Source organism: Arvicola amphibius, chromosome 4, assembly GCF_903992535.2.
Source record: "Arvicola amphibius chromosome 4, mArvAmp1.2, whole genome shotgun sequence".
In the NCBI taxonomy this organism is placed as follows: Eukaryota; Metazoa; Chordata; class Mammalia; order Rodentia; family Cricetidae; genus Arvicola; species Arvicola amphibius.
Window position 1 is genome coordinate 110,731,418 of NC_052050.1, and position 23,295 is coordinate 110,754,712.

General features: G+C 37.9%; 1 protein-coding gene across 1 annotated transcript in view; it reads left to right on the forward strand.

Moving 5' to 3' along the window:
• Positions 1-20,926, forward strand: part of LOC119811586 (liprin-beta-2-like) — a 66,923-nt gene extending 45,997 nt beyond the window's left edge. The window contains 2 exon segments of the mRNA XM_042054915.1: positions 19,932-20,768; positions 20,771-20,926. Coding sequence (XP_041910849.1) covers positions 19,932-20,768; positions 20,771-20,926 — 993 coding nt within the window.
• The last annotated feature ends 2,369 nt before the right edge of the window (positions 20,927-23,295 follow it).

Sequence of the window (23,295 nt, forward strand, 5' to 3'; positions counted from 1 at the left end):
ACATCAGAATAGGAGAACAGAAGTTTGTTTTGAAGAAGCTTCTACTGCCTCTTTTGAATAGATGGAGAAGTTCCAGGGTATCTTAGTTAGGGTTTTATTGTTATGAAGAGACACCATGACCACGGCAACTCTTATAAAGGGAAACATTTCATTGGGGGTAGGGGCTAACAGGAAACATGGAAGCATGCTGACAGGCATGGTGTTGGAGAAGATGCTGGGAGTTCTACATTTACATCAGCAGGCAGAGAACAAGGTTTGAGTTTTCAGACCTCAATCCTGAAACACAGTGACACAGTTCCTCCAACAAATCCAAACTTCCTCCAAAACCATACTTCCCAATACAGCCACTCCCTATGGACCAAGTATTCAAACACATGAGTTTATGGGGGCCATTCCAATACAAACCACTACAGGTGAGTAAGACATGATAAAGCTTTCTTATGTCCATGGGATGGTAAAAAAAATAGTAAGATGTAGGACACGAATGTTATTTGTAAGTTTTAGTGTCTGTGTTTGTGTGAATGTATATGCTTGTGTGGAAGCCAGTGTGCAGCAGTGGGTATTGTTCCCTCATTTTAAGATGAGGTCTCTTACTGATCCTAGAGCTCACCAATGCTATTGGCTGGACAGTGAGTTCTGGTGGTGCATTGATCTCTTCCCAGCCCCTGGTGGTAAGATTGTAAGTATGTACTTCCACAGCTGGCTTTGTATGTCAATGATGGGTCTGTGAACCAAGCTTGTGGAAAAGCCACTTTATCCCACTGACTCACTCCTCCTGCCATTGTCACACACACTCTGAAGGTACCTTTTTATGTGAGTGCAAAAGACAACATTTAGGGTTTGGCAAAGAGCAACTAGACCAGTACCTAAAGCATCGTGAAAGGGACCATATACAATAAAAACAAGTATTGTGATTGGTTCAAAAAACAATATAGATATGGTAGACGGAGAGATTACTACAAAGATGTACATTTTAAATGCAACTGAATGGTATACTTCTGACCATTGCTTTCCCATCTAAGCTGTATTCTGACCCATTCTGCAGAAGCTCAACCCCTGAAAACTAAATACCTGTTTTGGCTTGAATACTGCATGCACCACCTTACATGGTTTCATAAATTTGAAAAAATATGATCCAACACTTTACAGTAGACCCCAAATAACCCTTCATAGTAACTTTTCACTGTGTTACATTAAACGTTAAGGCCCCAAACTAGAGGGGCATAAAGAAATCACCTGCAGTACAGACACACGCCATCACATTCACCATCTGCTTCAGTAATCTTAACCTAGATATGAGATCCCTGCTTTCTTAGCAACTTTAATTTCTATGCTATACTCTCCATTGTTCAGCCATAATGAATGTCCTTTTCTTTTTACATTGTTATTGTAGTGGTGTGTGTGTGTGTGTGTGTGTGTGTGTGTGTGTGTGTGTGTTTGTGTGTGATGAAATGTTTGTCTCACTAGTGGAGGATCCTTGACTTAGAGGAGGCGCTTATGAAAAGCACTGAACAAGTAACCCTGCATGCGCACCTCCTTGTGTGACTGTTGTTTCGTTAGGAGGCATGGTCCATGTCACAGCTGGTGAAATGAGAACAATAAAGGTTGTGATTGCAGATTTTTCCTTCTATTAAATCCTGTAATTAAGTGTTCCATTACAAGAAAGTCTTCTTTTAAAATATTAACTTGAAGTAACAACTTATTTTGTTGGAATTTAAGCCATGAGATCATAGATTATTTAATATTATTTTATGTATGGTATTTTCATTTAATAAAGATTTTGAGTAAATATTTAACAAAATTATTTTTAATGCAATATTTTAGAAATTGTTTTATATTTTTATGAATTCAATACAGTTATCTCATTTCTTCTTCTTTTTCCTCCCTCTAAGTCCTTCTAAGCGTCCTCACTTGCTCTTTTTCAAATATGTTTTAGATAGCAAATTTTAGAGAAGGTTTAGTTGAAGTTTTTTATAGAAAATTGTTAACTTTCATAATCTGGATATTTTTGACAAAAGTTATTTTTATTTTGAGACTATCTTAATTGTAAATATAATTAGAGTTGCTTAAGTTTAGAAAACAAGCAATTATACTGTTATTCCAAACTAGTAGTTTATAGAAATTCCAAATTCAACAACTTCAAAAATGAAGTCGACGCTCCTAAGTTGCCATTTTAATGTCGCATTTCAACGATCATTTTTACATCTCCCAGAAATCAAGGAAGACTTATTGTAAACTAAGTAAAATTTGCCAGTTTGTCTCAGGAGGCAGACATTCCTATTTCGTGATCTTTTCTTGAAGATTCAAATTCTGTGACTTTAAGTGCTGCAGCTCGGATGGATGGAACAGTATCCTGGCGGCTAGAAGTCAAAGAACACCACAAAGTCGCACGGCCCAACAAAACTCACACAAGAGATTTATTGGGAAGAAAAAAAAAAAAAAAAACAGGAAAGTGGCTGCCTCTGCTCAAGCAAGAAACGGCAGCGAACTGAACAGATAGAGAGGCTATATAGAGTTTCTTAAGAAGGGAGTGGAGCTTTTTAAGATGGAGCTTCATGTCTGGAGATTTGGGCAGGGTAGGATGTGGGCAGGGTCCAGCAGTTTGGGCACACAGAATTTTGTATGAATGGAACCTGGCAGCTGGAGGTCCTGGGGCGGAGGGGGCTGACCATCCATGTGGCTCGAGGGGCTTACAGAAATTACCTTGTCCAAATCACTTTTAGTATCATAGCAACAGACCACATTGCCAGTCTTCCTACAGCTCATCACATGTAGCAGGGTTGCTGACGTTCAGGACTTTTAAACACAGAGTGTTCTTGGGAAAGACAACAGTCAGTAACTGGTGTTCTACTTAAGGACTTCACTATGAAGCTCATGCAACCCAGAAATCAATTTATTTAGAAAATTATTATATGCTCCTATTTTATTTCTTAATCTAACTTGACCAGTTAATAAGTTTTTTTTTCCACTTCCACTTTTAATGTCCTTCTTTTTCCATTCCTGTTTCCTGTTTCCCTGCGGAGCTGGAGATGAAATCCAGGGGTTTTGTCTGCGGGAAAAACACTTTATCACTGAGTGACACCCCCACATCTTAATTCTGTTGGTGATACCATCTAAGTTGACATAGTCAAAGAATTCAACTATAGAACTGAAATTCTACCAATTATATATATGTAGGGGTCTATAATTTGAAATAAAATATGTATTTAACAATTACATTTGAAGTATTTTTATCACTTAAACATAGCTTTGCTTTCTTTCAGTTACCTCATGAGCTAAAAAAATATTATGAGGTTTACTTTTAGCCATTAGTTGCAAGGACTTAGGCTTTTAACTTTTCTATTACCTAAAAAGATTTTTCAGCACTTTAAAAAAATATATGTACTCTGGGAAAATGTCTTATTTTTCTCACTATGCAGCACTGAAGATAAAAATTAAGGCTCCACACACTCATGTTGAGAAAGATTTTATGCTCCCCAATGCAATGGCACAAAACAGTCATAAGAGCTCCTCATATTAAGCTCCTAACAACAGCACATTTCCTTATGGCAGTTCCATTTGCCAAATTCTCATTGACATTACAGCGCAGACAGAAGAAAGAATGCTGCAACTTAAGAGTTTTGTGCATCAAAAAGTAATACATAATTATCAAAAAATAAACCCTTGGGTAATGGAAGGGAAGTCAGGTTATTATGGGCTTCTCAAAGGCAAATGCCAGTTGGGATTTCTTTATGTACTTTCACAATGCGCCATTGCCATCGTGCACCCTGCCCTGGTGCATGAATACCATTTCCAACAAGGCTGCACCGTCCTTGTTACCTTTCTGAATAGGATGAGATAGAAGAAAGTTAGCACTGGAGAAAAGTAAAATTTCAAATATGAGAAAAATAAATCTTGCCAAATATGTAGGGGTCTATAATTTGGTCCTATTCCTATGAGTCACAGCAAGTTTTATTTGGAAACGAGGTGTGGAAAGAGACTAGAAAGTGATTTCTTAGGTGTATGAAAATAGCTTTTGGTCTATCCATCTTTGTTTTAAGTTCCTAAACTTTTTTTCTAGCAATCACCTAGCAAAAACACCTGTAGTTGATACTTAAACTCAGAAAGAAATTGATTTGTGTTTTGAAGCAGTGAACCACAGCACACTGATTTCTAATAAATTAATTGGTGTTAAGTAAAAAAATACTAAGTAGTGACATTATCACCATGAACTCGAACTGTCTCTGCTGGTTGTTTTCTTACTATGGAGGTGAATAGTTGTCTATCATCCAAAGATGATAAGTGGCATGCCTGAAGGATAAAAGGGCTTCTGTAAACAAAAGAAAACATAACAGAAAAGAAAATATTAAAGTGAAATCACAACCAATAAATTCATGTGTATTGCCTTATTATAATGTCTCGGGCTGGAGAGGTGGTTCACTGGTTAAGCACTTATTGCTCTTGCAGAGGACCTGAGTTGGTTTCCTGGCACCACACAGTAGCTCACAACCATCCACAACACCAGATCTAGGGGATACAGCCCTCTCTTCAGACCTCCATGGGTACTACGCCCACATGAAATTCACATACATGCATGCAGGAAAAATAATCGTATTCATAAAAATATAAAATCGAATATATATTATTTATGTGTTAGAAAATATACATATTAGATTATAAGCATGACCCATCACACCCAGGAGAGCAAATCCAGGGATGTGTGCACTTTATGCAAGTACTCTACCCAGCCCTAAGATCCTGCTGTAATTTTTAAGAGTAAGAGCCATGAAGACAACGATGGACAGAGTGTACTATGAAAAATAGAAAGACAGGTACGCTGACTTTCAGATTCTTTTGGGTTGATGAAGGTATTTTTGATTCCATGTATACCAGGCTGACATCAAACTCACAGAGATCGACCTGCCCCTGTCTCCCAATGGCCAGGACTAAAAGCATACACCAACACACATGACCATCAGCTTTTCTGTGGATTAGAGTTAGAAAACAAGTGGAATCAAATGAATTCTCCCTGATGACTATGTTCTGCTCAATCTACTTCTCTGCCATTCCAGTCTCTATCTTAGCATCCCTGCTAGATGTGCACCAGCATAGAGTAATTTAATCATCAAATTGAGCACAAATCCAAGGGGTTGTTAACCAAATAGCCCCAGAGTCTTTTCAGGGAACTAAACAAATCCTTGGCACATTTCATATATTGATAGATTTTAATCATGTTCTTCAAGCTTTGTGTGTGTTTGTGTGTGTGCATTTATGTATGCCTGTGTGTATGATATCTATCTATCTATCTATCTATCTATCTATCTATCTATCTATCTATCTATCTATCTATCTATCTATCCATCCATCTATCTATCTATCTATCTGAAATTTAATTAGGCTCTGCAAGAAAATGTATGGGTGATACTTTTCCTCACCAGTTGAGTAATTCCAGACTTGCTATCTCTTTCCTAGGGAAAGATGACTGATGTTGAAAAGCAGCAGAAAATTAAATGAGGACAAAATAAGCAAAATCTGGATGTGCTCTTCAACACATGAAGGAGTACAGAGACAAAAGCTAGTTCTGCTCCAGAAGAACAAGTCTGGAATAGGAACCAGGACTGCATATAAATCCTGGTTCTAGGAAGGCTGAGCCCAGGCCAAATAACAAAGTAAATTCCATGGCAGCCTGAGCCATTGGCTGACTGAGATTCTGCCTCATGTAAAAACATATTTTTAATGCAACACTAATTTATTTATCAGAAAATATACATAACTAAATTCATTTAAAATGTGATTTTTATTTATCTTTATGATTTTAGTCCCTGAGAGTATAAAATAGATATCAGAGGTGTGATAAAAAAATATAAAAGCCTTTCTCTACTTCAAAGAAAGTTCATATTTTAACTGCTTTTCAACGGTTCCAAGAAGTAAACTAGATAAGTTAGCTAGAGAAACTGATCTAGGCTGGAGTTCAATGACTTAACGCTTTCTTTACTTGATTTTAAGTTAAAATCAAGAGTCATCTATAGTCTTAATATTTGAAAGCTCAAAAATATCTCTGTTCAAAATTCTATAATTTAACTGATGTCTTGGTAATGTAATTTTAAAGTACAACAATAGGCTTTTCTAACAAAGCATGTATCACACATTAAAAATCCATGGCCTCAATAGTTGAATATATCTTTCTGATTTAGGGAAAATGGCTCTTTTAAAGAGCTAAGCTTCAGAGTTATTTACAATGATTAAGTGAGTTATTATTGATCCCTGACAGGAATTTACCTTTGAAGCTGATTTTAAGAGTACTGATGCATTAAAACACACACACACACACACACACACACACACACACACACACACACACCTCACCACCACCACCACCACCACCAACAACAACAACAGCAACAACCAAACCCTCAACACTTTCTGTATTTTTCACATTTTTTGATGAGAATAAGCTATTCAGCTTCCTGAATAAGTTTTAGTAAATTACAATCTGTTAAGGAAAAAATCAAAGTGTATGTATTTTTTGCACAAATTAATAATATAATACTTTCTAACCTCAAAATGAAATATTTATTGATAGTAAGTACCCACAAATGACAATTATTACTAAGTACATTCATATATACCTCACATTGTGGAAATCTAAAAATTCAACAAAATATATAAAAGTACAAAATCATTAGCAAACTAAAAAGAAATAAAAGCAACATAATACCAGTTATCACATATTTGAGATAGAAATAAGTTCAATAAAAATTGTAATTCTGGGAACTGTTGAAACATGGGCTGTAAAATGATGTTGGTGTAGGCATAAAGCAATCTAAACTAATTGGAAAGAAATTTGTCATTATATTTGAACAGCCTAAAATTTTTTATGCCCAGGTCCTCATTCTATTCCAATGACATTGAGATTGTTGTGTTGTACTATTTTTGTGGTGGCTTAAATTGAAATCATAATGAGTCAAACAGGAAGTAAATGGTCAGTGTGTATGAGCCTACAGCATTTAGCTACTAAATTTAGTGCCCCAGTATCATTTGTTGGGTGATACCATCTGTTACCACTTTCTTAGTCAGTTTAGCTGGTTTAATAACAAAACACTTGTAAAGATATTAATTTATAATAGAGTAGGTGCATTATAACAATCAATGAAGTAGCCAAAATCTTGAGGATCGTAATATAACCTTAAGTTGGTAAAATGAAACTGAGGGCTTTATCAGTGGCTCAGGTATAATACGCATCAGAAAGTAGAGCAGGCACCAAGGTACAAAATAAAGAAGAAAATTTTAAGGGCCATATCTGGGTCCTTGGTTCTACTTCATCCTGAGTCTGTGCAATCTTTGGCTTTTATTGACATTAAAGGCCACACTGGTGTCCAGGATCTAGGTCTCTACCTGTAGCCATCTTGGTTCCAGACGGCTGTGCTGCTAGCAGGCCCATACGGGCCTGAGTAGCATACGCTGCCACCCAGTGCCAGGGCATCATATGGGCCTGAGCTGTGATTAGGGCATATCACAGGATCTATGATGATGTCCAAGACAGCTTTTTCCATCAATGGCAATGTAGCTATCCATACCATACCAGGGGCCATGTGGAGGTTTGGGAGTTCAAGGCTACACTGCCATTGTTCCTATGCCAATATAAGTGACCTGTACTGGAAAGTATGACCACGGTGACACTAGAGACTAGGCTGATGCCAAGGACCATGTTTGATTACAAGGTCAAATCACAGCTGGGATCTGTATAGATGTTTATGGCCTGGGTAACCACTAAGGGCCATGTGGATGTCAGGGGACTGGGCTACCACCTAAGTTAGTATCTAAGGGTTGAGCCTTTGCTGGGGTGAAGAAGATCTGGTTAGCCTTCGCTGCCACCCAGGGCCATGGTTTTGTCCTGGTCTAGGCTGCTGCCAGGAGCCATTTCTGAGTCTGTTGCCCTGCCACAGATGTGGTCTGTGTTGATGTCCAAGATTCCTGTTACTTCTGAAAGTGGAGAGGATAGGGCTAGCCAGTAAGGCTATCCCTTACTGGCTGCAGCACTAGGGAGACCTGGTCCTCCCCTCTACCAGTTTCAGCACTCTAGAGATTGGAGCCTACAGGACAGCACAACAGAGCTATCCCTGCTGGCTGGGGTGCTGGAGAGCCAGTCCTGATCATGAGAGAGTAGGAGAGCTAGTCCCACAGTCTGTCACATGGTAGTGTGGGTAAGGCAGAGATAAAGCCCTTGCTCCTTGCCCCAAGACACTTGCCACCTACTTCAGGCAGGAAACACTGGTCCTGGAGTCACAAGAGTAAGAGAGCTGATCCTGACCCTCACTGGCTGCTGCCATGAGGAGAGTGGGCTCTACACCTAGCACAGGCAAGATAGTAGAGATGACCCCATGAGCAAAGGCTCAGATGGTCATACCCTCTAATGCATGTAGATCACCTCAACTGACAGTACGGCTCCATTGCCAAGGACAACAGGCACACAACTGTGAGAACATGTTGAGCTGGCGCCTATGTGGAGCCTTCATTCCTACATTCTAGTCTGTTTGGTATGGAAAGGTACTCTGCAGACTACAAAAAGAGAAACATGGAAGCTAACCCAGCCACAAAACCTTTGACCTACAATCTGTCCTGCCTGCAAAATATCTTAGGGTAATCCTGGCACAGAACTTGTGGGAGCAGCCAACCAATATCTGGTTTGACTTATGGTCCACTCCAGAAGAAAAAACTCATACCTGGCACTTCTTGGGTAACCAAGAAGAGAGGAGATAACCCATAACATAGGATAAAATCAAACACTGCTGGCTTATTTTTAAAAAATATTCCTAATAATTCTGCTATACTAATAGGTCCTTGCCTTATACATTCATTATCAGAGAGACTTTATCTGGCAATAGATAGAAACAGATACAGAGGCTCACAGTCAGACATTACCTTGAGAGAGAATCTAAGTGAGAGGTCTCCATCAAATCCCTTCCCTCTGAACTCAGGGAATCCTTAAAAAGTGGTCACAGAAAGATTATACGAGCCAGAGAGGATGAAGGACACCAGGAGAAAAAGACCCTCGAAAACCTTTAAAACACCTAAGCAAAGTGCATATGAGCTCAAAGAGACTGAAACAACAAACGCAGGACCTACATGGGTTACACCAAGTCTTCTGTGTATATACTATAGCTATTAGCTTAGTATTTTTATGGGTCTATTGACTATGAGAACAAATGGGTCTCTGACCCTTGTGATTGCTCTTGAGAACTGTTTCTTACCTGTTGAGTTGCAAGTCCAACCTTGACATAATCATTTGTGCTACATCTTATTATATTTTATTGTGTCATGTTTAGTTATGTCTTAGAAACCTGATCATTTCTGATGAGAGACAGAAAAAGAATGGATCCAGAGGGAGGGGGATGGGGAGGAATTCATAGGAATGGATGGAGGGGAATGTATAATCAGGATATATTATATGAGAAAAGAATTTATTTCAACAAATGGAAAAAATTGAAATAAAATTTTAATGGAGAAATTAAAAAATACATAAACATAAAATATGGAGAAAATAATATCATCAGACCGATGATCATCACTCAGTTTTTATGATTTGATAACTGTATTGAATATTGATTAGAATTAGATGGATTGTGACATGCGCAAACACCTGGGAAATTTGTATTATGACTTTCCAGAGAGATGGATGAATGAATAGTTGATTGATGGATAGAAGAATGAATGAACAAATGGATAAAGCATTTTAGGAATTAATCCCTGCAGTTTTAAAGGCCATGATATTCCACGAATGGCCATCTCAAACCTGAAGAAGCAGAAGAACCACTTTTCCTGTCAATCTAAAGAACAGAAGAGTTTTTGTTTGAACAATCATTTGGACCGTTCTTAAGTCTGCTGTGTAGGATAAGCCTCTACCTAAAGTAAGGCTTGTCTTGTGTGTTTAACCACACCAGCAGAGTAGCGCTTCTAAGCCTTTCATTGATTGAGGATGGAGACAGGTTTTGGAGCCAGCAGCTTGCTGTGAAGATGAATTAGAGAAAGGAGATTGCTGTATGCTATAGATATTGTTCAACTGAATGAAGATTTCTGTGGAGCAACAAGTAAAAGATAATACCATTCCACAATTCACTGTCCAGACAAGTTTTCAATGTGTAAAGTAATAGAGCTCTAATAAAGTCCCAAGTCACCCAGTACAAGTAATGGGTGCAAAGTATCACACTTTACTACTAGTAAGTGTAAGATATGCTCTGCTTGAAGAATCATGGGATATGCAAACTCTGCTTTCTTACAAGTGATGATTAGCTAAGTCCATAAAATGTGGAACTAAGAGAATATGTACACATAGCCTCCAAGACTGAGAATTATTTAATGGTATCTTCATAAAAAGACTTGAAGAAACTGCATAAAGCAACATTGGGAATATGGATGCAAACTTCAAGAAAATTGAATTCTGACAAATGAATAAATTCTATTTTCTACTATATTAGAATAACAATGATCTTGCTCTTAGAATCTTAACAATAAAATATGTCCCTGTGTGCTGGATAGTTTTATGTCAGCTTGACACAAACTAAAGTCATCTGAGAGAAGAGAACCTCAACTGAGAAAATGCCTCCATAATATCAGACTTTAGACAAGACTGTAGGGTATTTTCTTAACTAGTGATCGATAGGAGAGGGCCAGATGGTGCAATCCCTGGGGCTGGTGGTACTGAGTTCTGTAAGAAAACCAATTGAGCAAGTCATGATAACAAGTCAGTAAACAGTAGTCATTCATGGCCTCTGCATCAGCTCCTGCCTCCAGTTCCTAACCTGTTTGGGACCCTATCCTGACCTCCTTCCATGTTCTACAGTGATATGGAAGTATAAGCCAAGTAAACCCTTTCCTCCCCAACTTGCTTTTGCTCATGGTGTTACATTACAGCACTAGAACCCTAATTAAGACACCCTAATTTAAAAATACTAGCATCAATAGTTATATATCTGTTAGTAGCCACTTAATAATATTCAAGCACATGTGTGAGAAGCCTCTGGAACAAGTAGAAGTATCTTTTCTTTCTGAAACATGATGTTATTACCTCTGAAACATGATGTTATTATCCCAATAACATCACCAAAATATAATAAACAAAAAATTAAGCTTTGACTTAAAGTTGCCCATTATCATCAGTACCATAGAACCACAGATATCAGACTTGTGTTAATATGAAAATATGCTCATCAGCAATAATACTTTGACATAAGTGAGAAAATGAAGCTAGGAGACTTCTCACTGAGTAGAAAGTAAAACATCAGATCCCGATATCAGAAAGCCTGGATAATATCCAAGAGTCTCCTTCTTTCTCATCTGTTACTCACTAATTGAAGAACTTGATATAATTACCTAACATCAGTATCTCAATTTCTACATCTCTAAAATGAATATAGCGATAGGAATATCTGTTCTAGAGCAATGTGTAAACAAATAAGCTCACACGGGTGAAGCATTGAGCAGGTATCTGGGAAAGGATACTGAGGTTCCTTGCAAAAAATAAACAGAACAAGTTGTGGTGGCACACATGAGTAGAATGTTTTGAAGATACAGAGGCAGAGAGTTCAGGGATATGAGGTCATCCACCTATTGCCTGGTATAGTAATGCATGTCTTAAATATCTGCACTCCAGCTTGAGGCAAAAGCAGGTGGATTTCTGTGGGTTGAAGGACTGCCTTGTCTATGTTGTGAGACTTTATATCAACAAAACAAAAGTAGTTATAATCTGGACACTACTTGATAAACAGCCAAAGGAAAGATAGTAACTGTGTTAAAAAGAGATCTGTACCCCAAGGGAAACAAGAGTCATGTAATGAAAACAGTTAAAGTGTGTATCAACTTATGAAAAGACAAGGAAATTATGGTACATATATACAACAGAATATTATTCAGCCTCTGAAATGAAGGTAAGTTAGTCAAATGTTGCTCTCTCAGAAGCTATAAGCTCTTAAAAAATCCTGGTCAGGGCTGGGAGTTGGTAAACCCCTCCCTCCTCCATACTAAAACATTCATGGACTTGATCTTGTGCAGGAAACCCCATACAATGTCTGATCGTGAGTCCTATCATGCCCATACGTCCCCAACCTTTGGCACAATCCTTCTGCTCCCTCTTCCATGATGGCTCCTGGATCTATGGAAGAAGTAAGGGAGTTTCATATAGAGGCCTCATTTGTGGCTGAGAATTCCATAAATACTTATTATTTGATCAGTTGTGAGTTTCTAGGTTTCCCACCATCTACTACACAAAGAAACTTCAGGGTATAGAGATACAAATTTAGAAAAGAGTTTGATACTATATCTGGTACAGAGTATTAAAATTCATTACTAGTTCCTGTTGGGAGCATAGTGCGCAGGTCCTTGAGCCCACAGATCTCCAGAGAAACCAGAAAAGTTTAATGCACAGGGCTCTCTTTCCAGTGGGAAAGATGAAAAACCTGTTCTTCTATCCAGAAAGCTGAGAATTAGAAATAATTACCTTGCTGCTTATCTGAATTGTCTGTTGGGCCAGGACATATCACGTTCTTAGAACCAAGACTCAAGGTGACTAATAATCTAAATGATCCGGATAGCCAGAACATGCCTCAGGTTCACACAACTAGGACCAGAGGTGGCGAATAGCTCAAATGACCTCTCCAGCTACCTACATGACTAGGGTCATAGGCTTAGACCCTTAAGCTAGTACACGTAGCTTGAACCCATCTTCTTGGAGGAAACAGCATGTACCTTGAGTTGAGTTTTAGCCTAATTGTGTTTCTTTGTACAATGGAAATTCTATTACACTAGGAAACTTTTTTCCCCAAATTGTACCGAGTTTAAATCATTGGAAATAAAGCATGTGTTGTTAGGTTGCTGAAGTCTAATCCAGGTTGACGAAGTCAATCTACATCAGGTTTCCATTCTCATCTCTTTGTGTGGGTAGTTTTCCCGTATAACAGCTGCAGGCAATCCCTTCAGGTTCTCCCCTGGGCCCTGGGAGTTCTTCAACCATCAGTTCTTTATCAGATCTATAGTTCCAGGCACTTATGTCTTCCATTTGGAAGTCTTAAATCCCAAAGGAAAGTGGTTGGTTACCTCCATAGTATTCACACCGTGATTTCATCCATAGTCACATCTTGGTCACACTGTTCCATAGCTGTAGCTTCACAGCTTAATAACGTTGATGACCTCTAACCCCTCATGAGAAACTCATCTAGCATCTTTCAGTAGCATAAAAAGTAGCTATCAGCAACAAATCTTCCTTCTTAGAACCAACTTGATTTCTGTATGTCCTGTGACCAAATGTGTTGTCTTTAGTCAAAGGGCCTTCCTATGAAGTTCAGATGGGAGACCAAGAACAATAATTATAACATGTATTATTTAGGGATCTCAAGGCCGTCCCTAATCAACAATTTAAGGGACATTTGATTTGACAACCTATGGTTTTGGGGGAAAAGTTTTAACCCTTTTCCATGATACTCTATTTGAATTCAGAAACACACACATACATTCACATACACCCATATATGTTTATGTTTATATATATGTATCATATATATTAAATATATATTTATAAAATGATACAATTCTATATGGCATTTCAAACATCTTTAATGTTATTCTTCCCGTCCTTCCTTTTCTTTACTTTATATCTGTTCCTGCATGAACTTTTGCTCCTCATTTTATGCCGTTCCCCTTCCCATCACCTTTGTTACTCTGACCCTACTTTCTTAAGACCTTTCTTTACCTGCCATGCCAATGACCCCTTTCTAGTTTCCTGAATTCTACCGATAATCTAGGTTTAATCCACAAATTTAAATATTCGATGCTAATATTCACATTAGTGAGACCATGCAACCATTTTCTTTCTGGGTCAGGGTTATCTCACTCAGTATTTCCATCCATAACCTAGAAATGTTCATCATTTTACAATTCAATATAACATAATTGTGAATCAGTATCATGTTTCTATTATCCACTCATTAGTTGAAGGACATCTAGGCTGTTTTCCATATCCTGGCTACTTTGAAAAGAGGATTATGAACATGAATTGACATCTCTCTCTCTCTAGAAGGAAATACATTCCTTTGGGTACATGCCCAGTATTTCTTATCTAGTCAAATGGTAGACTATTAATTTAGAAATTTGTACAGTGGTTTCCATAGTGATGGGATCAATTAGCATTGCACCAATAATGCATGACTTTTCTATTACCCTACATTATTATCAGTGTTTATTGTCTTATTTTCTTAACCTTAGCCATTCTGAATTGATTAGGATGAAATCTCTGAGTAGTTTTAATTTGCACTTACCTCTTAACAAAGGATGGTGAACACAAAAAATAATATTTCTTAGCCATTTGTCTTCTGAAAACTCTCTGTATAGTTCTATAGTCCATTTTTCAATTTGTTTTCCTATTTTCTCAGTATGTAATATTTTTTAATTTTTTCATTCCCTAGATACTTATCTTCTGTCAGACATATAGTTGACAAAGACTTTCCCCATTCTTCAGACTCTCTGTCAGCAAATTAAGCTTTCCTTTGTAATGACTGTCATTGTGTTTAAATAAATGCGATAATGATTGTACATGCTATGGAATAAAACAATTAAAAGAGATTAATGCATTAATTATTAATTATGAATGGTTTCTATTACTATAAGTCAATTACCAAGCATTCATTTCTATTTCTGAACTTATTCTGAAAAAGAATAGGATAAAAGCATTAAGACTAATACTTAAACATAGCCTTTATTTCAAACTTGTGTCTCTACAGCCTTGCTTTTTTTTGAAGATTGTACAAGAAGTAATAATGTCACACAAAGCATAAATGAGCCACAGCTACAGAAAGCAAAATTTAAAAACAGAATGCAAGGAATTTAGCATTCTATCCTAATATTTAATACGGTTTCATTTTATGCCCATATGGCAATATCCTTTTAATAGCTTGTTCATTATTCTGAATTTTATTTCAAGAAAAAGATTATTTTGCTCTATAATCATGACACACATAGAAAGAAATGCCACTCTTGGGATCCTAAATGGTGCTTATTTTGCTTTGTCTCCTAACTGTGAAGGAACCCATGAAGGCTTCACAGCAAGTAGGGTGACCCCAGGGAACCTGGAACAATTTTGCACTGCCAACTCTTGTGGTAGCATGAATTTTAATCTCTGCAGAAAACTCATGAAATTGTGCTCATTGTGAGTTAGACCTTAAAGGTATGCGCACATAAAGACAACAGGGGAGATGGTCAGGATCTCTTGCCATGTAGCACTAAAATACCAAGACATGTTTCCTGGAACTTGATATCCTAACAGATGCAGGTTAAAAAACTCTGAAGGAGAGTTGCTATTCTTGAATTTGCAGATCCCATTCATAGCTTTCATTGAATGAAATTCAGAGGACTGGTTCATGCTAATAAGAAAAATATGTTTTTTATTTTACATTTATGAATAAAAGTTAACATTTCTTGAATTATGAAATTTCTCAATAAACCACAGTAGCACTATCAGTAACAATTATATTATTTTCATTAAAACCCATTTAATATCATTGGTCAATTATGTTCATTATTTACATTATTTTAAATTGATGACTATACATTTTATCAACCAGAAATTACACTTATCACAACTCAAAATTACTCTTATTAAATTTAAGCCTAAGTATTATTAATTGATAAACATAAAGGTCTATTATCTAACAATTCCACTTTTAAGTATGTAACAAAAGTAATAAAATCACCATTCACAGGTGTCTGCCCTCCCACTTTCATTGAGGGACTATCCATAAGAACAAAGAAATAGATGCAATCTAAGAGTTTATTGGATGATGAATGGCTAAAAAAGTAAGGAAGAAGGGTGTGCCAGAGAAATAAGTCATTACTCAATGGGTACCAAGTTACAATAGGATGAGCAGATGTGGAAAATATATTCTACATCACAAGACCAAAAAAGGAAACATTTTTAAACCTTTCACCACAAGATGAAGAAAATCTTTAACCTGATTCTAAATGATGTATGTATTAGAACAGAATAAAACCTGCTAACTATACTTCTGTTGGAAGGGTAACATACAAAAGTACAGAAAAAAAACTGATCTCTGTATAGTTCTGGCTTCTTTAGGGGCCAAGCACTTAAATGGGGTCTGTAAGCAGTGTGTTGCAAAATGCTTAACAGTGACACAGACCCACTGTGGCCCTGGATCTGGGATGGAGAGAATGGCTCTCAGAGGCAGTGATCATGTCTCTGTCATGTTGGACCAGGTGGAGCAACTAGCATAAACCAGGAAGCTGCCATTTCTTAAAGAAGCCATACTTTTCTTTTTGCTAATGCTGAATCAGGAAGACCTCTCTTAAAGGGGCCATGGCACTCCTGTTTACCACCAGCAAACAGAGCCCATCCAGAAAAAGATGCTGACTACCAAGAAGCCATGCTTAACTTTGTTTTGTGTGTGTGTGTGTGTGTGTGTCTAGAATTCCTTTCTAAACTTTCTCTCATTTTATGTGGATTTAGTCACCCCACATTGGGTGCCAGATGAAGAGAAATGTGTCAGATTGGGGGCATGAATAAAGGAATCCCATGTTATTTCTAAAAAAAAAAACTGATTTCTTCCAGTCCATAAAAAAATCCATTGCACTTTACAGACAGTTCTCCAAAGAAATACAAATGACCAATGAATGTTTTAAAGGTTCTCAGAAAATCCAGCCATCGGAAATGCGAAAATTAAAAGTACCTTACAATTATACCGCACCTTTTAAAAGAATGATCAGTCCCAAGAAAATAATTGGCAGAAAATGCTACAGTAGACCTGGGGAAAGATGAACACTTCCTCCTTATTGGCTTGGCCACTATGGGTATCAGTGTGGAGGCTTCTAAAACACAACAGATACCTAAAACTAGAATGACCATAGGACTCAGCTATGCACCACTAGGCATATCTCAAGGGACCCAATCTCTTCCTCTAGGAACACCTTCATATCCACATTTGGTGCTGCTCTGTTCGCAAGTCCAAAGAACAGATGTAGTCTAGATGTTCATCAACATATGAATGAATAATGTAAATACGGTACATATGTATACACAGTGGAATTTTATTCAGCCTTAAAGTAATACATAAAATGGAAGGAACTGGGAAGCATTACATTAAATGGGTAACCCAAGCTAAGAGAGATAAAAACACAAGCTCTTGCATGTAGATTCTAAACTCTGTTAACTATGTGGATCCTGATAGAGTAGATATTGGCAAAGAACAGGAAAGTAGAAAGGACTTCAGGAGAGTGAGCCGAATAAGGCTTTAGGGAAAGCAGTGGAGTGGGGATATAAGAAAAAAAAGTAGAAAGAATACTAGTAATGAAAGTTTAAGAAGAAAGATTGATGAGGTAGGAGGGGAAACAACAAAGTTAATTGTGTGTAAGACAAGGCAAGTAAGAAGGAAGAGTTATAGTAACCTAGTTATCAATTAATTGTGGAAAACAATGAATAAGAGGCAATAGTTCCAGGTCAAATGATGACCTAAAATGGGATCCAGAAATTACAGTTACTGAAAGTGTTCATTTCAAAAGCTGAGAAGAAAGTGTGGAAGGTCATTGTTTGCCTCTGCTTCTATTTGAGTTCACACTACATCAAATACTATACTGCCGTATATTTTAGTTCAAAAGATTTATATTTGAGGCCTACACAACTGGCTCAATCAGTAAAGTATCTGCCATGCAAGCACAATGATTTGAATTCAGATCTGTAGGACCTATATCAGACAGCTCACAACTGCTCACAACCCCAGTAACAGAGTATCTATGCCTTTGTCTAGACACACTTGGTCTCACATGCACACACTCCACCCCACTCACATATGTTCATAATTTAATATAAAATTATTCTTAAAAATAATGAAGTGCAGAAGTGATCAAGAAGACACCTGGCATACCTAAAGGCATACATATGCCTACACAGACAGACAGACAGACAGACAGACACACACACACACACACACACACACACACACAAAGAGAGAGAGAGATGCTTGTGTGCACATGCACACATGTCCTTTTTCCTATATCTGTTTCATACACAGTTAGCATCATAGACAATGTCCCCAGCCACTTGATAGAAGAGTGGGGTATTTACAAGATCAGTTCAGGTACAGTAAAGTGCTGTGTCTGGAGTTCTGTCTCTGAGCTCCAACCATTTCTGACTAAAACCATGGTAAGAACTGTAGCAAGACATATAACCACTTTGATTTGAAATGCTAACTGCTAGCTGCTAAAGCTAACACTTTAAACGCCATGTAAATAGCCCACGAAATAAGTAGTCCTCTCTGTGCCTCTATAGAACTAAGAGTTGTGTGCAACATTGCAAAGCAGAAGAGATTGTCTTTGACATAGCCAGTGACTGAAATATGGCCACAGTTCTGTTTGTGTGTGCAATCATCAGAGCACAGTCAAACCCTTGAACTTGGCATCAGTTGTGCTTTGATTCACAGATGCCACAAAATAGATCAGAGAGATGGAAAGAGGTATTCTGAGCTGCATGAATAGAAAGGTCTGGCTTGTGCAAGGAACTCAATATTCAAGAAACAGAATAGCAAAGGGGGAATTCCAAACTGGAACAAGCCAGCAGCTAGAACATAATTAGGCAACTAATATATGTGTGTATGTATGTATATGTAACCTCACATTTTGTTACAGCCTAAAAATTGCCAGGATCTCTTTTTTATTGAATAAGACCAGGTCATACTGTTAAAACACTTGATATCATGGATACTTGAGAATACATGCAAAAGTATTTCCTGCTTATCTATATGATATCCTATACATTTTTTAAATGTCATGGATTCCCTTTTCAAAATATCTTTCATCTTGATGATGATCTTAGAAAAACAAAGTCATTTTGAGATATGCTATTTCCTTTAGTGGTCTCAGATATTGCCCTATATAATCAACTATAACAGAGTTAATTTTCTGGTATGTATTAAAAAGCAATGGTGCATAAAACATTACAATACCAACTCAGAGCAGAACAAAAGAAAGATTTGTTTATGTGATCATTAAGGCAATTGACACAGAGAGTGACTGTTATTAATTATAAAAAGGAATCAAATTAGAGACAGTCACATACAAAGACAATCCCTTCAAAAAAGGGATTATTGAAAAGAAAACATCATTCATATTTCCCTGAAGTTGTAATATCAAGAATATTTAAGACTTTTGTTAAGTTTTGAAATGGAAAATTGAATGGTTTTGATTTTGTTAAATTTTTCTCTCTCAATGCCCAAGGGTTTAAATAGGGGCAATTGTGAACCATTCTGAGTGTTCAGGTATACAGACAATCAACACTCATTTTTGCAAGTGCCTTTAAATTTCTTCAGGGTCTCTACCTGTGGCAGATAAGCAAGACCACAGGTGGCATATCTTCCTAGTAATTTTCAAAGCTGCTGTTGAGAATAGAATATAAATCCATATTTCAAATGAACCAGCATCTTCCTCATAACACAGAGAGAAAGAGAGAGAGAGAGAGAGAGAGAGAGAGAGAGAGAGAGAGAGAGAGAGAGAGAGAGAGAGAGATCTTGTAAACAAGGGGATTCCAAGCTTATGGAATATTTCCCAGCCCAGCACATCTATTTGTGAGTTTGATTTTGATGTAACTTAGCATCTGTCCAATGATATACTCTGTGGCTATGGTGCATCACTTACCAATGGGTTTTGGTGTGGGATGTGTTGTTTTTTTATAGTAAACAGTTTTGTCACCTGTCCCCAGATAACTTGACAGTTATATAAAGAAAAGAATACATGGCAAAAGGCAGTAACAAATTGATCTAAAAATGGGACATGCACGAAATGTTAATTTCTATTGTTAAACATCATTATTTTAGCTGGGGATAAATTTTTAAGACTGGGTCTCCCTCTGTAGCTCAGGTTTGCATAGAACTTGTTTTAGCCTGTAGTTTGTTTATCTCCCAAAGGGCTGGACAATTGATACCAACGCCCCTTTTGCCCAGTGGAGCACAGAGCGCGTATGTGCATGGCTAGAGGATTTTGGCCTGGCTCAGTATGTGATTTTTGCCAGACAGTGGTTGACATCTGGCCATATACTACTGACAGCTACTCCTCAGGACATGGAAAAAGAGCTAGGGATTAAACACTCCCTCCATAGGAAGAAGCTGGTTTTATCAGTGAAAGCTATCAACGCCAAGCAAGAAGAGAAGTCCACGCTGCTTGACCACATTTTGACACGGTGGCTTGACGATATTGGCTTACCCCAGTACAAAGATCACTTTCATGAATCAAGAGTTGATGGGCGAATGCTGCAATACCTAACTGTGAATGATCTACTCTTCTTAAAAGTCACCAGCCAACTCCATCATCTCAGCATCAAATGTGCTATTCACGTGCTACATGTCAATAAGTTCAACCCCCACTGCCTGCACAGGAGGCCTGTTGATGAGAGTAACCTTTCTCCTTCAGAGGTTGTCCAGTGGTCCAACCACAGGGTAATGGAGTGGCTGCGGTCCATGGACCTGGCAGAGTATGCGCCCAACCTTCGAGGGAGTGGTGTCGATGGCGGCCTCATCATCCTAGAGCCACGCTTCACTGGAGACACCCTGGATATGCTTCTTAATATCCCCCCACAGAAGACACTCCTTAGGCGCCATCCGACCACCAAGTTCAATGCCCTGATTGGTCCTGAGGCCAAACAGGAAAACCGAGATAAAATGGCCTCACCAGCTTACACACCTCTGACTACCACAGCCAAAGTCTGGCCCAGGAAACTCGGGTTTTCCCATTTTGGGAACATGAAATAAAAAAGAAGTTTGATGAGTCTACAGATTATATTTGCCCCATGGAGCCCAGTGACGCAGCCAATGACAGCCACAGGGTCTACAGTGTTTACGGGGGCCTTAGTTCCCTTGACAACCATGAACTAGATGGACTGGACCAGGTGGGACAGATAAGCTGATGCCCCTGTCATCTGCCTTCTTTGTGCACCGAGAGCTTGCAATAACACCGTGTGCCATCATATAACTGCACTTCCTCCATCCTTGTGCATGACGTGCAGAAAGCAGCAATTGTGTGCCTTTGGGATGGTCCTCCTACACTCTGTAAGGATGGTCAGGATATGCAGTTACACAGCTACAAAGGGGACAGACTTTGGGGACTAGAGGACTATAGCCAAATGTGGACTGGGGAGAAATCACCTGAAGATATCTGTACACATTTAGTAAGTCTTAATATCCATATTTCAGCTGGAAACATATGAACAGGGGCAGGTACAGAGATCCTGGGCAATCCCAAGAGGTCCAGCTCTCAGGCATTGTACCCTATGCTCCAGTTGAGGGAAGAATTCAAGTGCCTTAGGCCTGTGGAGCACAGAGTCTTGGCCAAGATAAAGGGACAACAGAGGGTCTTTGTAGGCCATGGTGATAATATAATTTGATTGTACCTTACTATGGGTGGCCATTTCTTGTAATAAAAACAGTATTTATGTAGAAAAAAGAAAGAGAAAAATACAAGATATCCTGAGTAAATTGGGAGTGTGGGGTCATGGGAAAAGGTAGAAGGGGTGAAGGGAGGAAGGGGGTAACATAGAAAAATTTATAGCCCAATATAAATAATAGAAAAGGAAAAAAGATTTAGAAGCAGCACTGAAATTCTGCATCATTATTTGTTCTTTGAAATTCTTAGCATAAATTGTAATGTAATTTAATTTATCAAATTAAAATAACTGGGGAAATGTTGATTTACTACCTACTTAATTTTGAGCAAAGAATGCTATATAACAATTAGCATTATAAGCTAGAAAATAGATATTTCTAAGCCCAAATCATCCATTGCCTAAACACTAGAATAATAATCCATTTTTTAAGTATTTTTTTTGGAGGCATTGACTCCTTTTGAGGGAAGAGCAACAAGAAGAGAGCTGGTTTTGCTTTTTTTAGTGATAATAACACACTTGAGTGGATTGATTCTAACCAGATCAAATTGTTGTAGTTCCCAAAGACACCCCCTTCCAGAAGCCAAGGGTCTCCTTTGATCATTCTTAAACAGTCAGAGTCAGCCACACTGAGTATTCATTAGGGACAGATGTCTAATTGATGGAGACCATGGCAAAGATGTTTCGTCACACTTCTCATTCCCCACCTCCTCTGGATCCATCTAAGACTTGTTGGTATTTCATGCCCGTAATTTGATCACACCCATCATGAAAATATCTGTAGCAGTAGCAGTTCACTCATTCACCTTGTTTTTCTCTTCCACAGGTTTGAATATGAATGATACTTGTAAAGAACAGGCTAAGATTTTGTGGACAGTTACAGAGATATACTGCAATCCTGATTTGACTTGAAAAAAAATCAAGGCCAATATTGTTTAACATGATGAGCAAATAACACCTTATAGAATTCAAATAATACACTCTTAAGCTTAGAAGATCTCAGGTTGAATTAATTGGTATTTTTCTTCAAATGATTCTTCAGGATAAGATGTATTTTATTTTAAAGTCAAGGGGAATTTAGCCAGCAAACTGAACATAATGCACACATATAAACACATAAATATATTTGTGCATACACACACACACACACACAGAGAGAGAGAGAGAGAGAGAGAGAGAGAGAGAGAGAGAGAGACAGAGACAGACATAGGTGGTGAAAGAATAAATATTTTTTAAAGAAATTCTTTATAAATTGTTATCTTGAATTATTTGAGTGCTTAAAAATTCAACAACCTAGGTGGGATGGTGATAGTTCATGACTTTAATCCCAGCACTCAGGAGGCAGAGGCAGGTGGATCTCTGTGAGTTTGAGGCTAGCCTGGTCTACAAGAGCTAGTTCCAGGACAGGCTCAAAGACAGAGAAATCCTGTCTTGAAAAACCAAAGAAACAAACCAGAAGAAGAGGAAGAAAGAGAAGGAGAAGGAGGAGGAAGAGAAAGAGAAAGAGGAGGAGGAGGAGGAGGAGGAGGAGGAGGAGGAGAAGAAGAAGAAGAAGAAGAAGAAGAAGAAGAAGAAGAAGAAGAAGAAGAAGAAGAAGAAGAAGAGTTAAACAACCTAGAAATCTATTGCCTAATATGTCAATATTTTGATATTTTAAAAGATTTACCTATTTCTAATTATGTGGATTTGCACATGTGAGAGGGGATGCTTTGATTAGAGTCAAAGGATACCCTTAGAGTTGACTACAGGTATATTTGAGCCACTTGGCATGAATGCTGGCACCAAACTCTGGTCCTCTACAAAGCAGTGTGTGTTCTCACCTACGTGAGATATCTGTTCACACCCAATGTTTGTATTTTTAAGTCACTACAAAGTAAGAGGTGTTTTTTCTATAA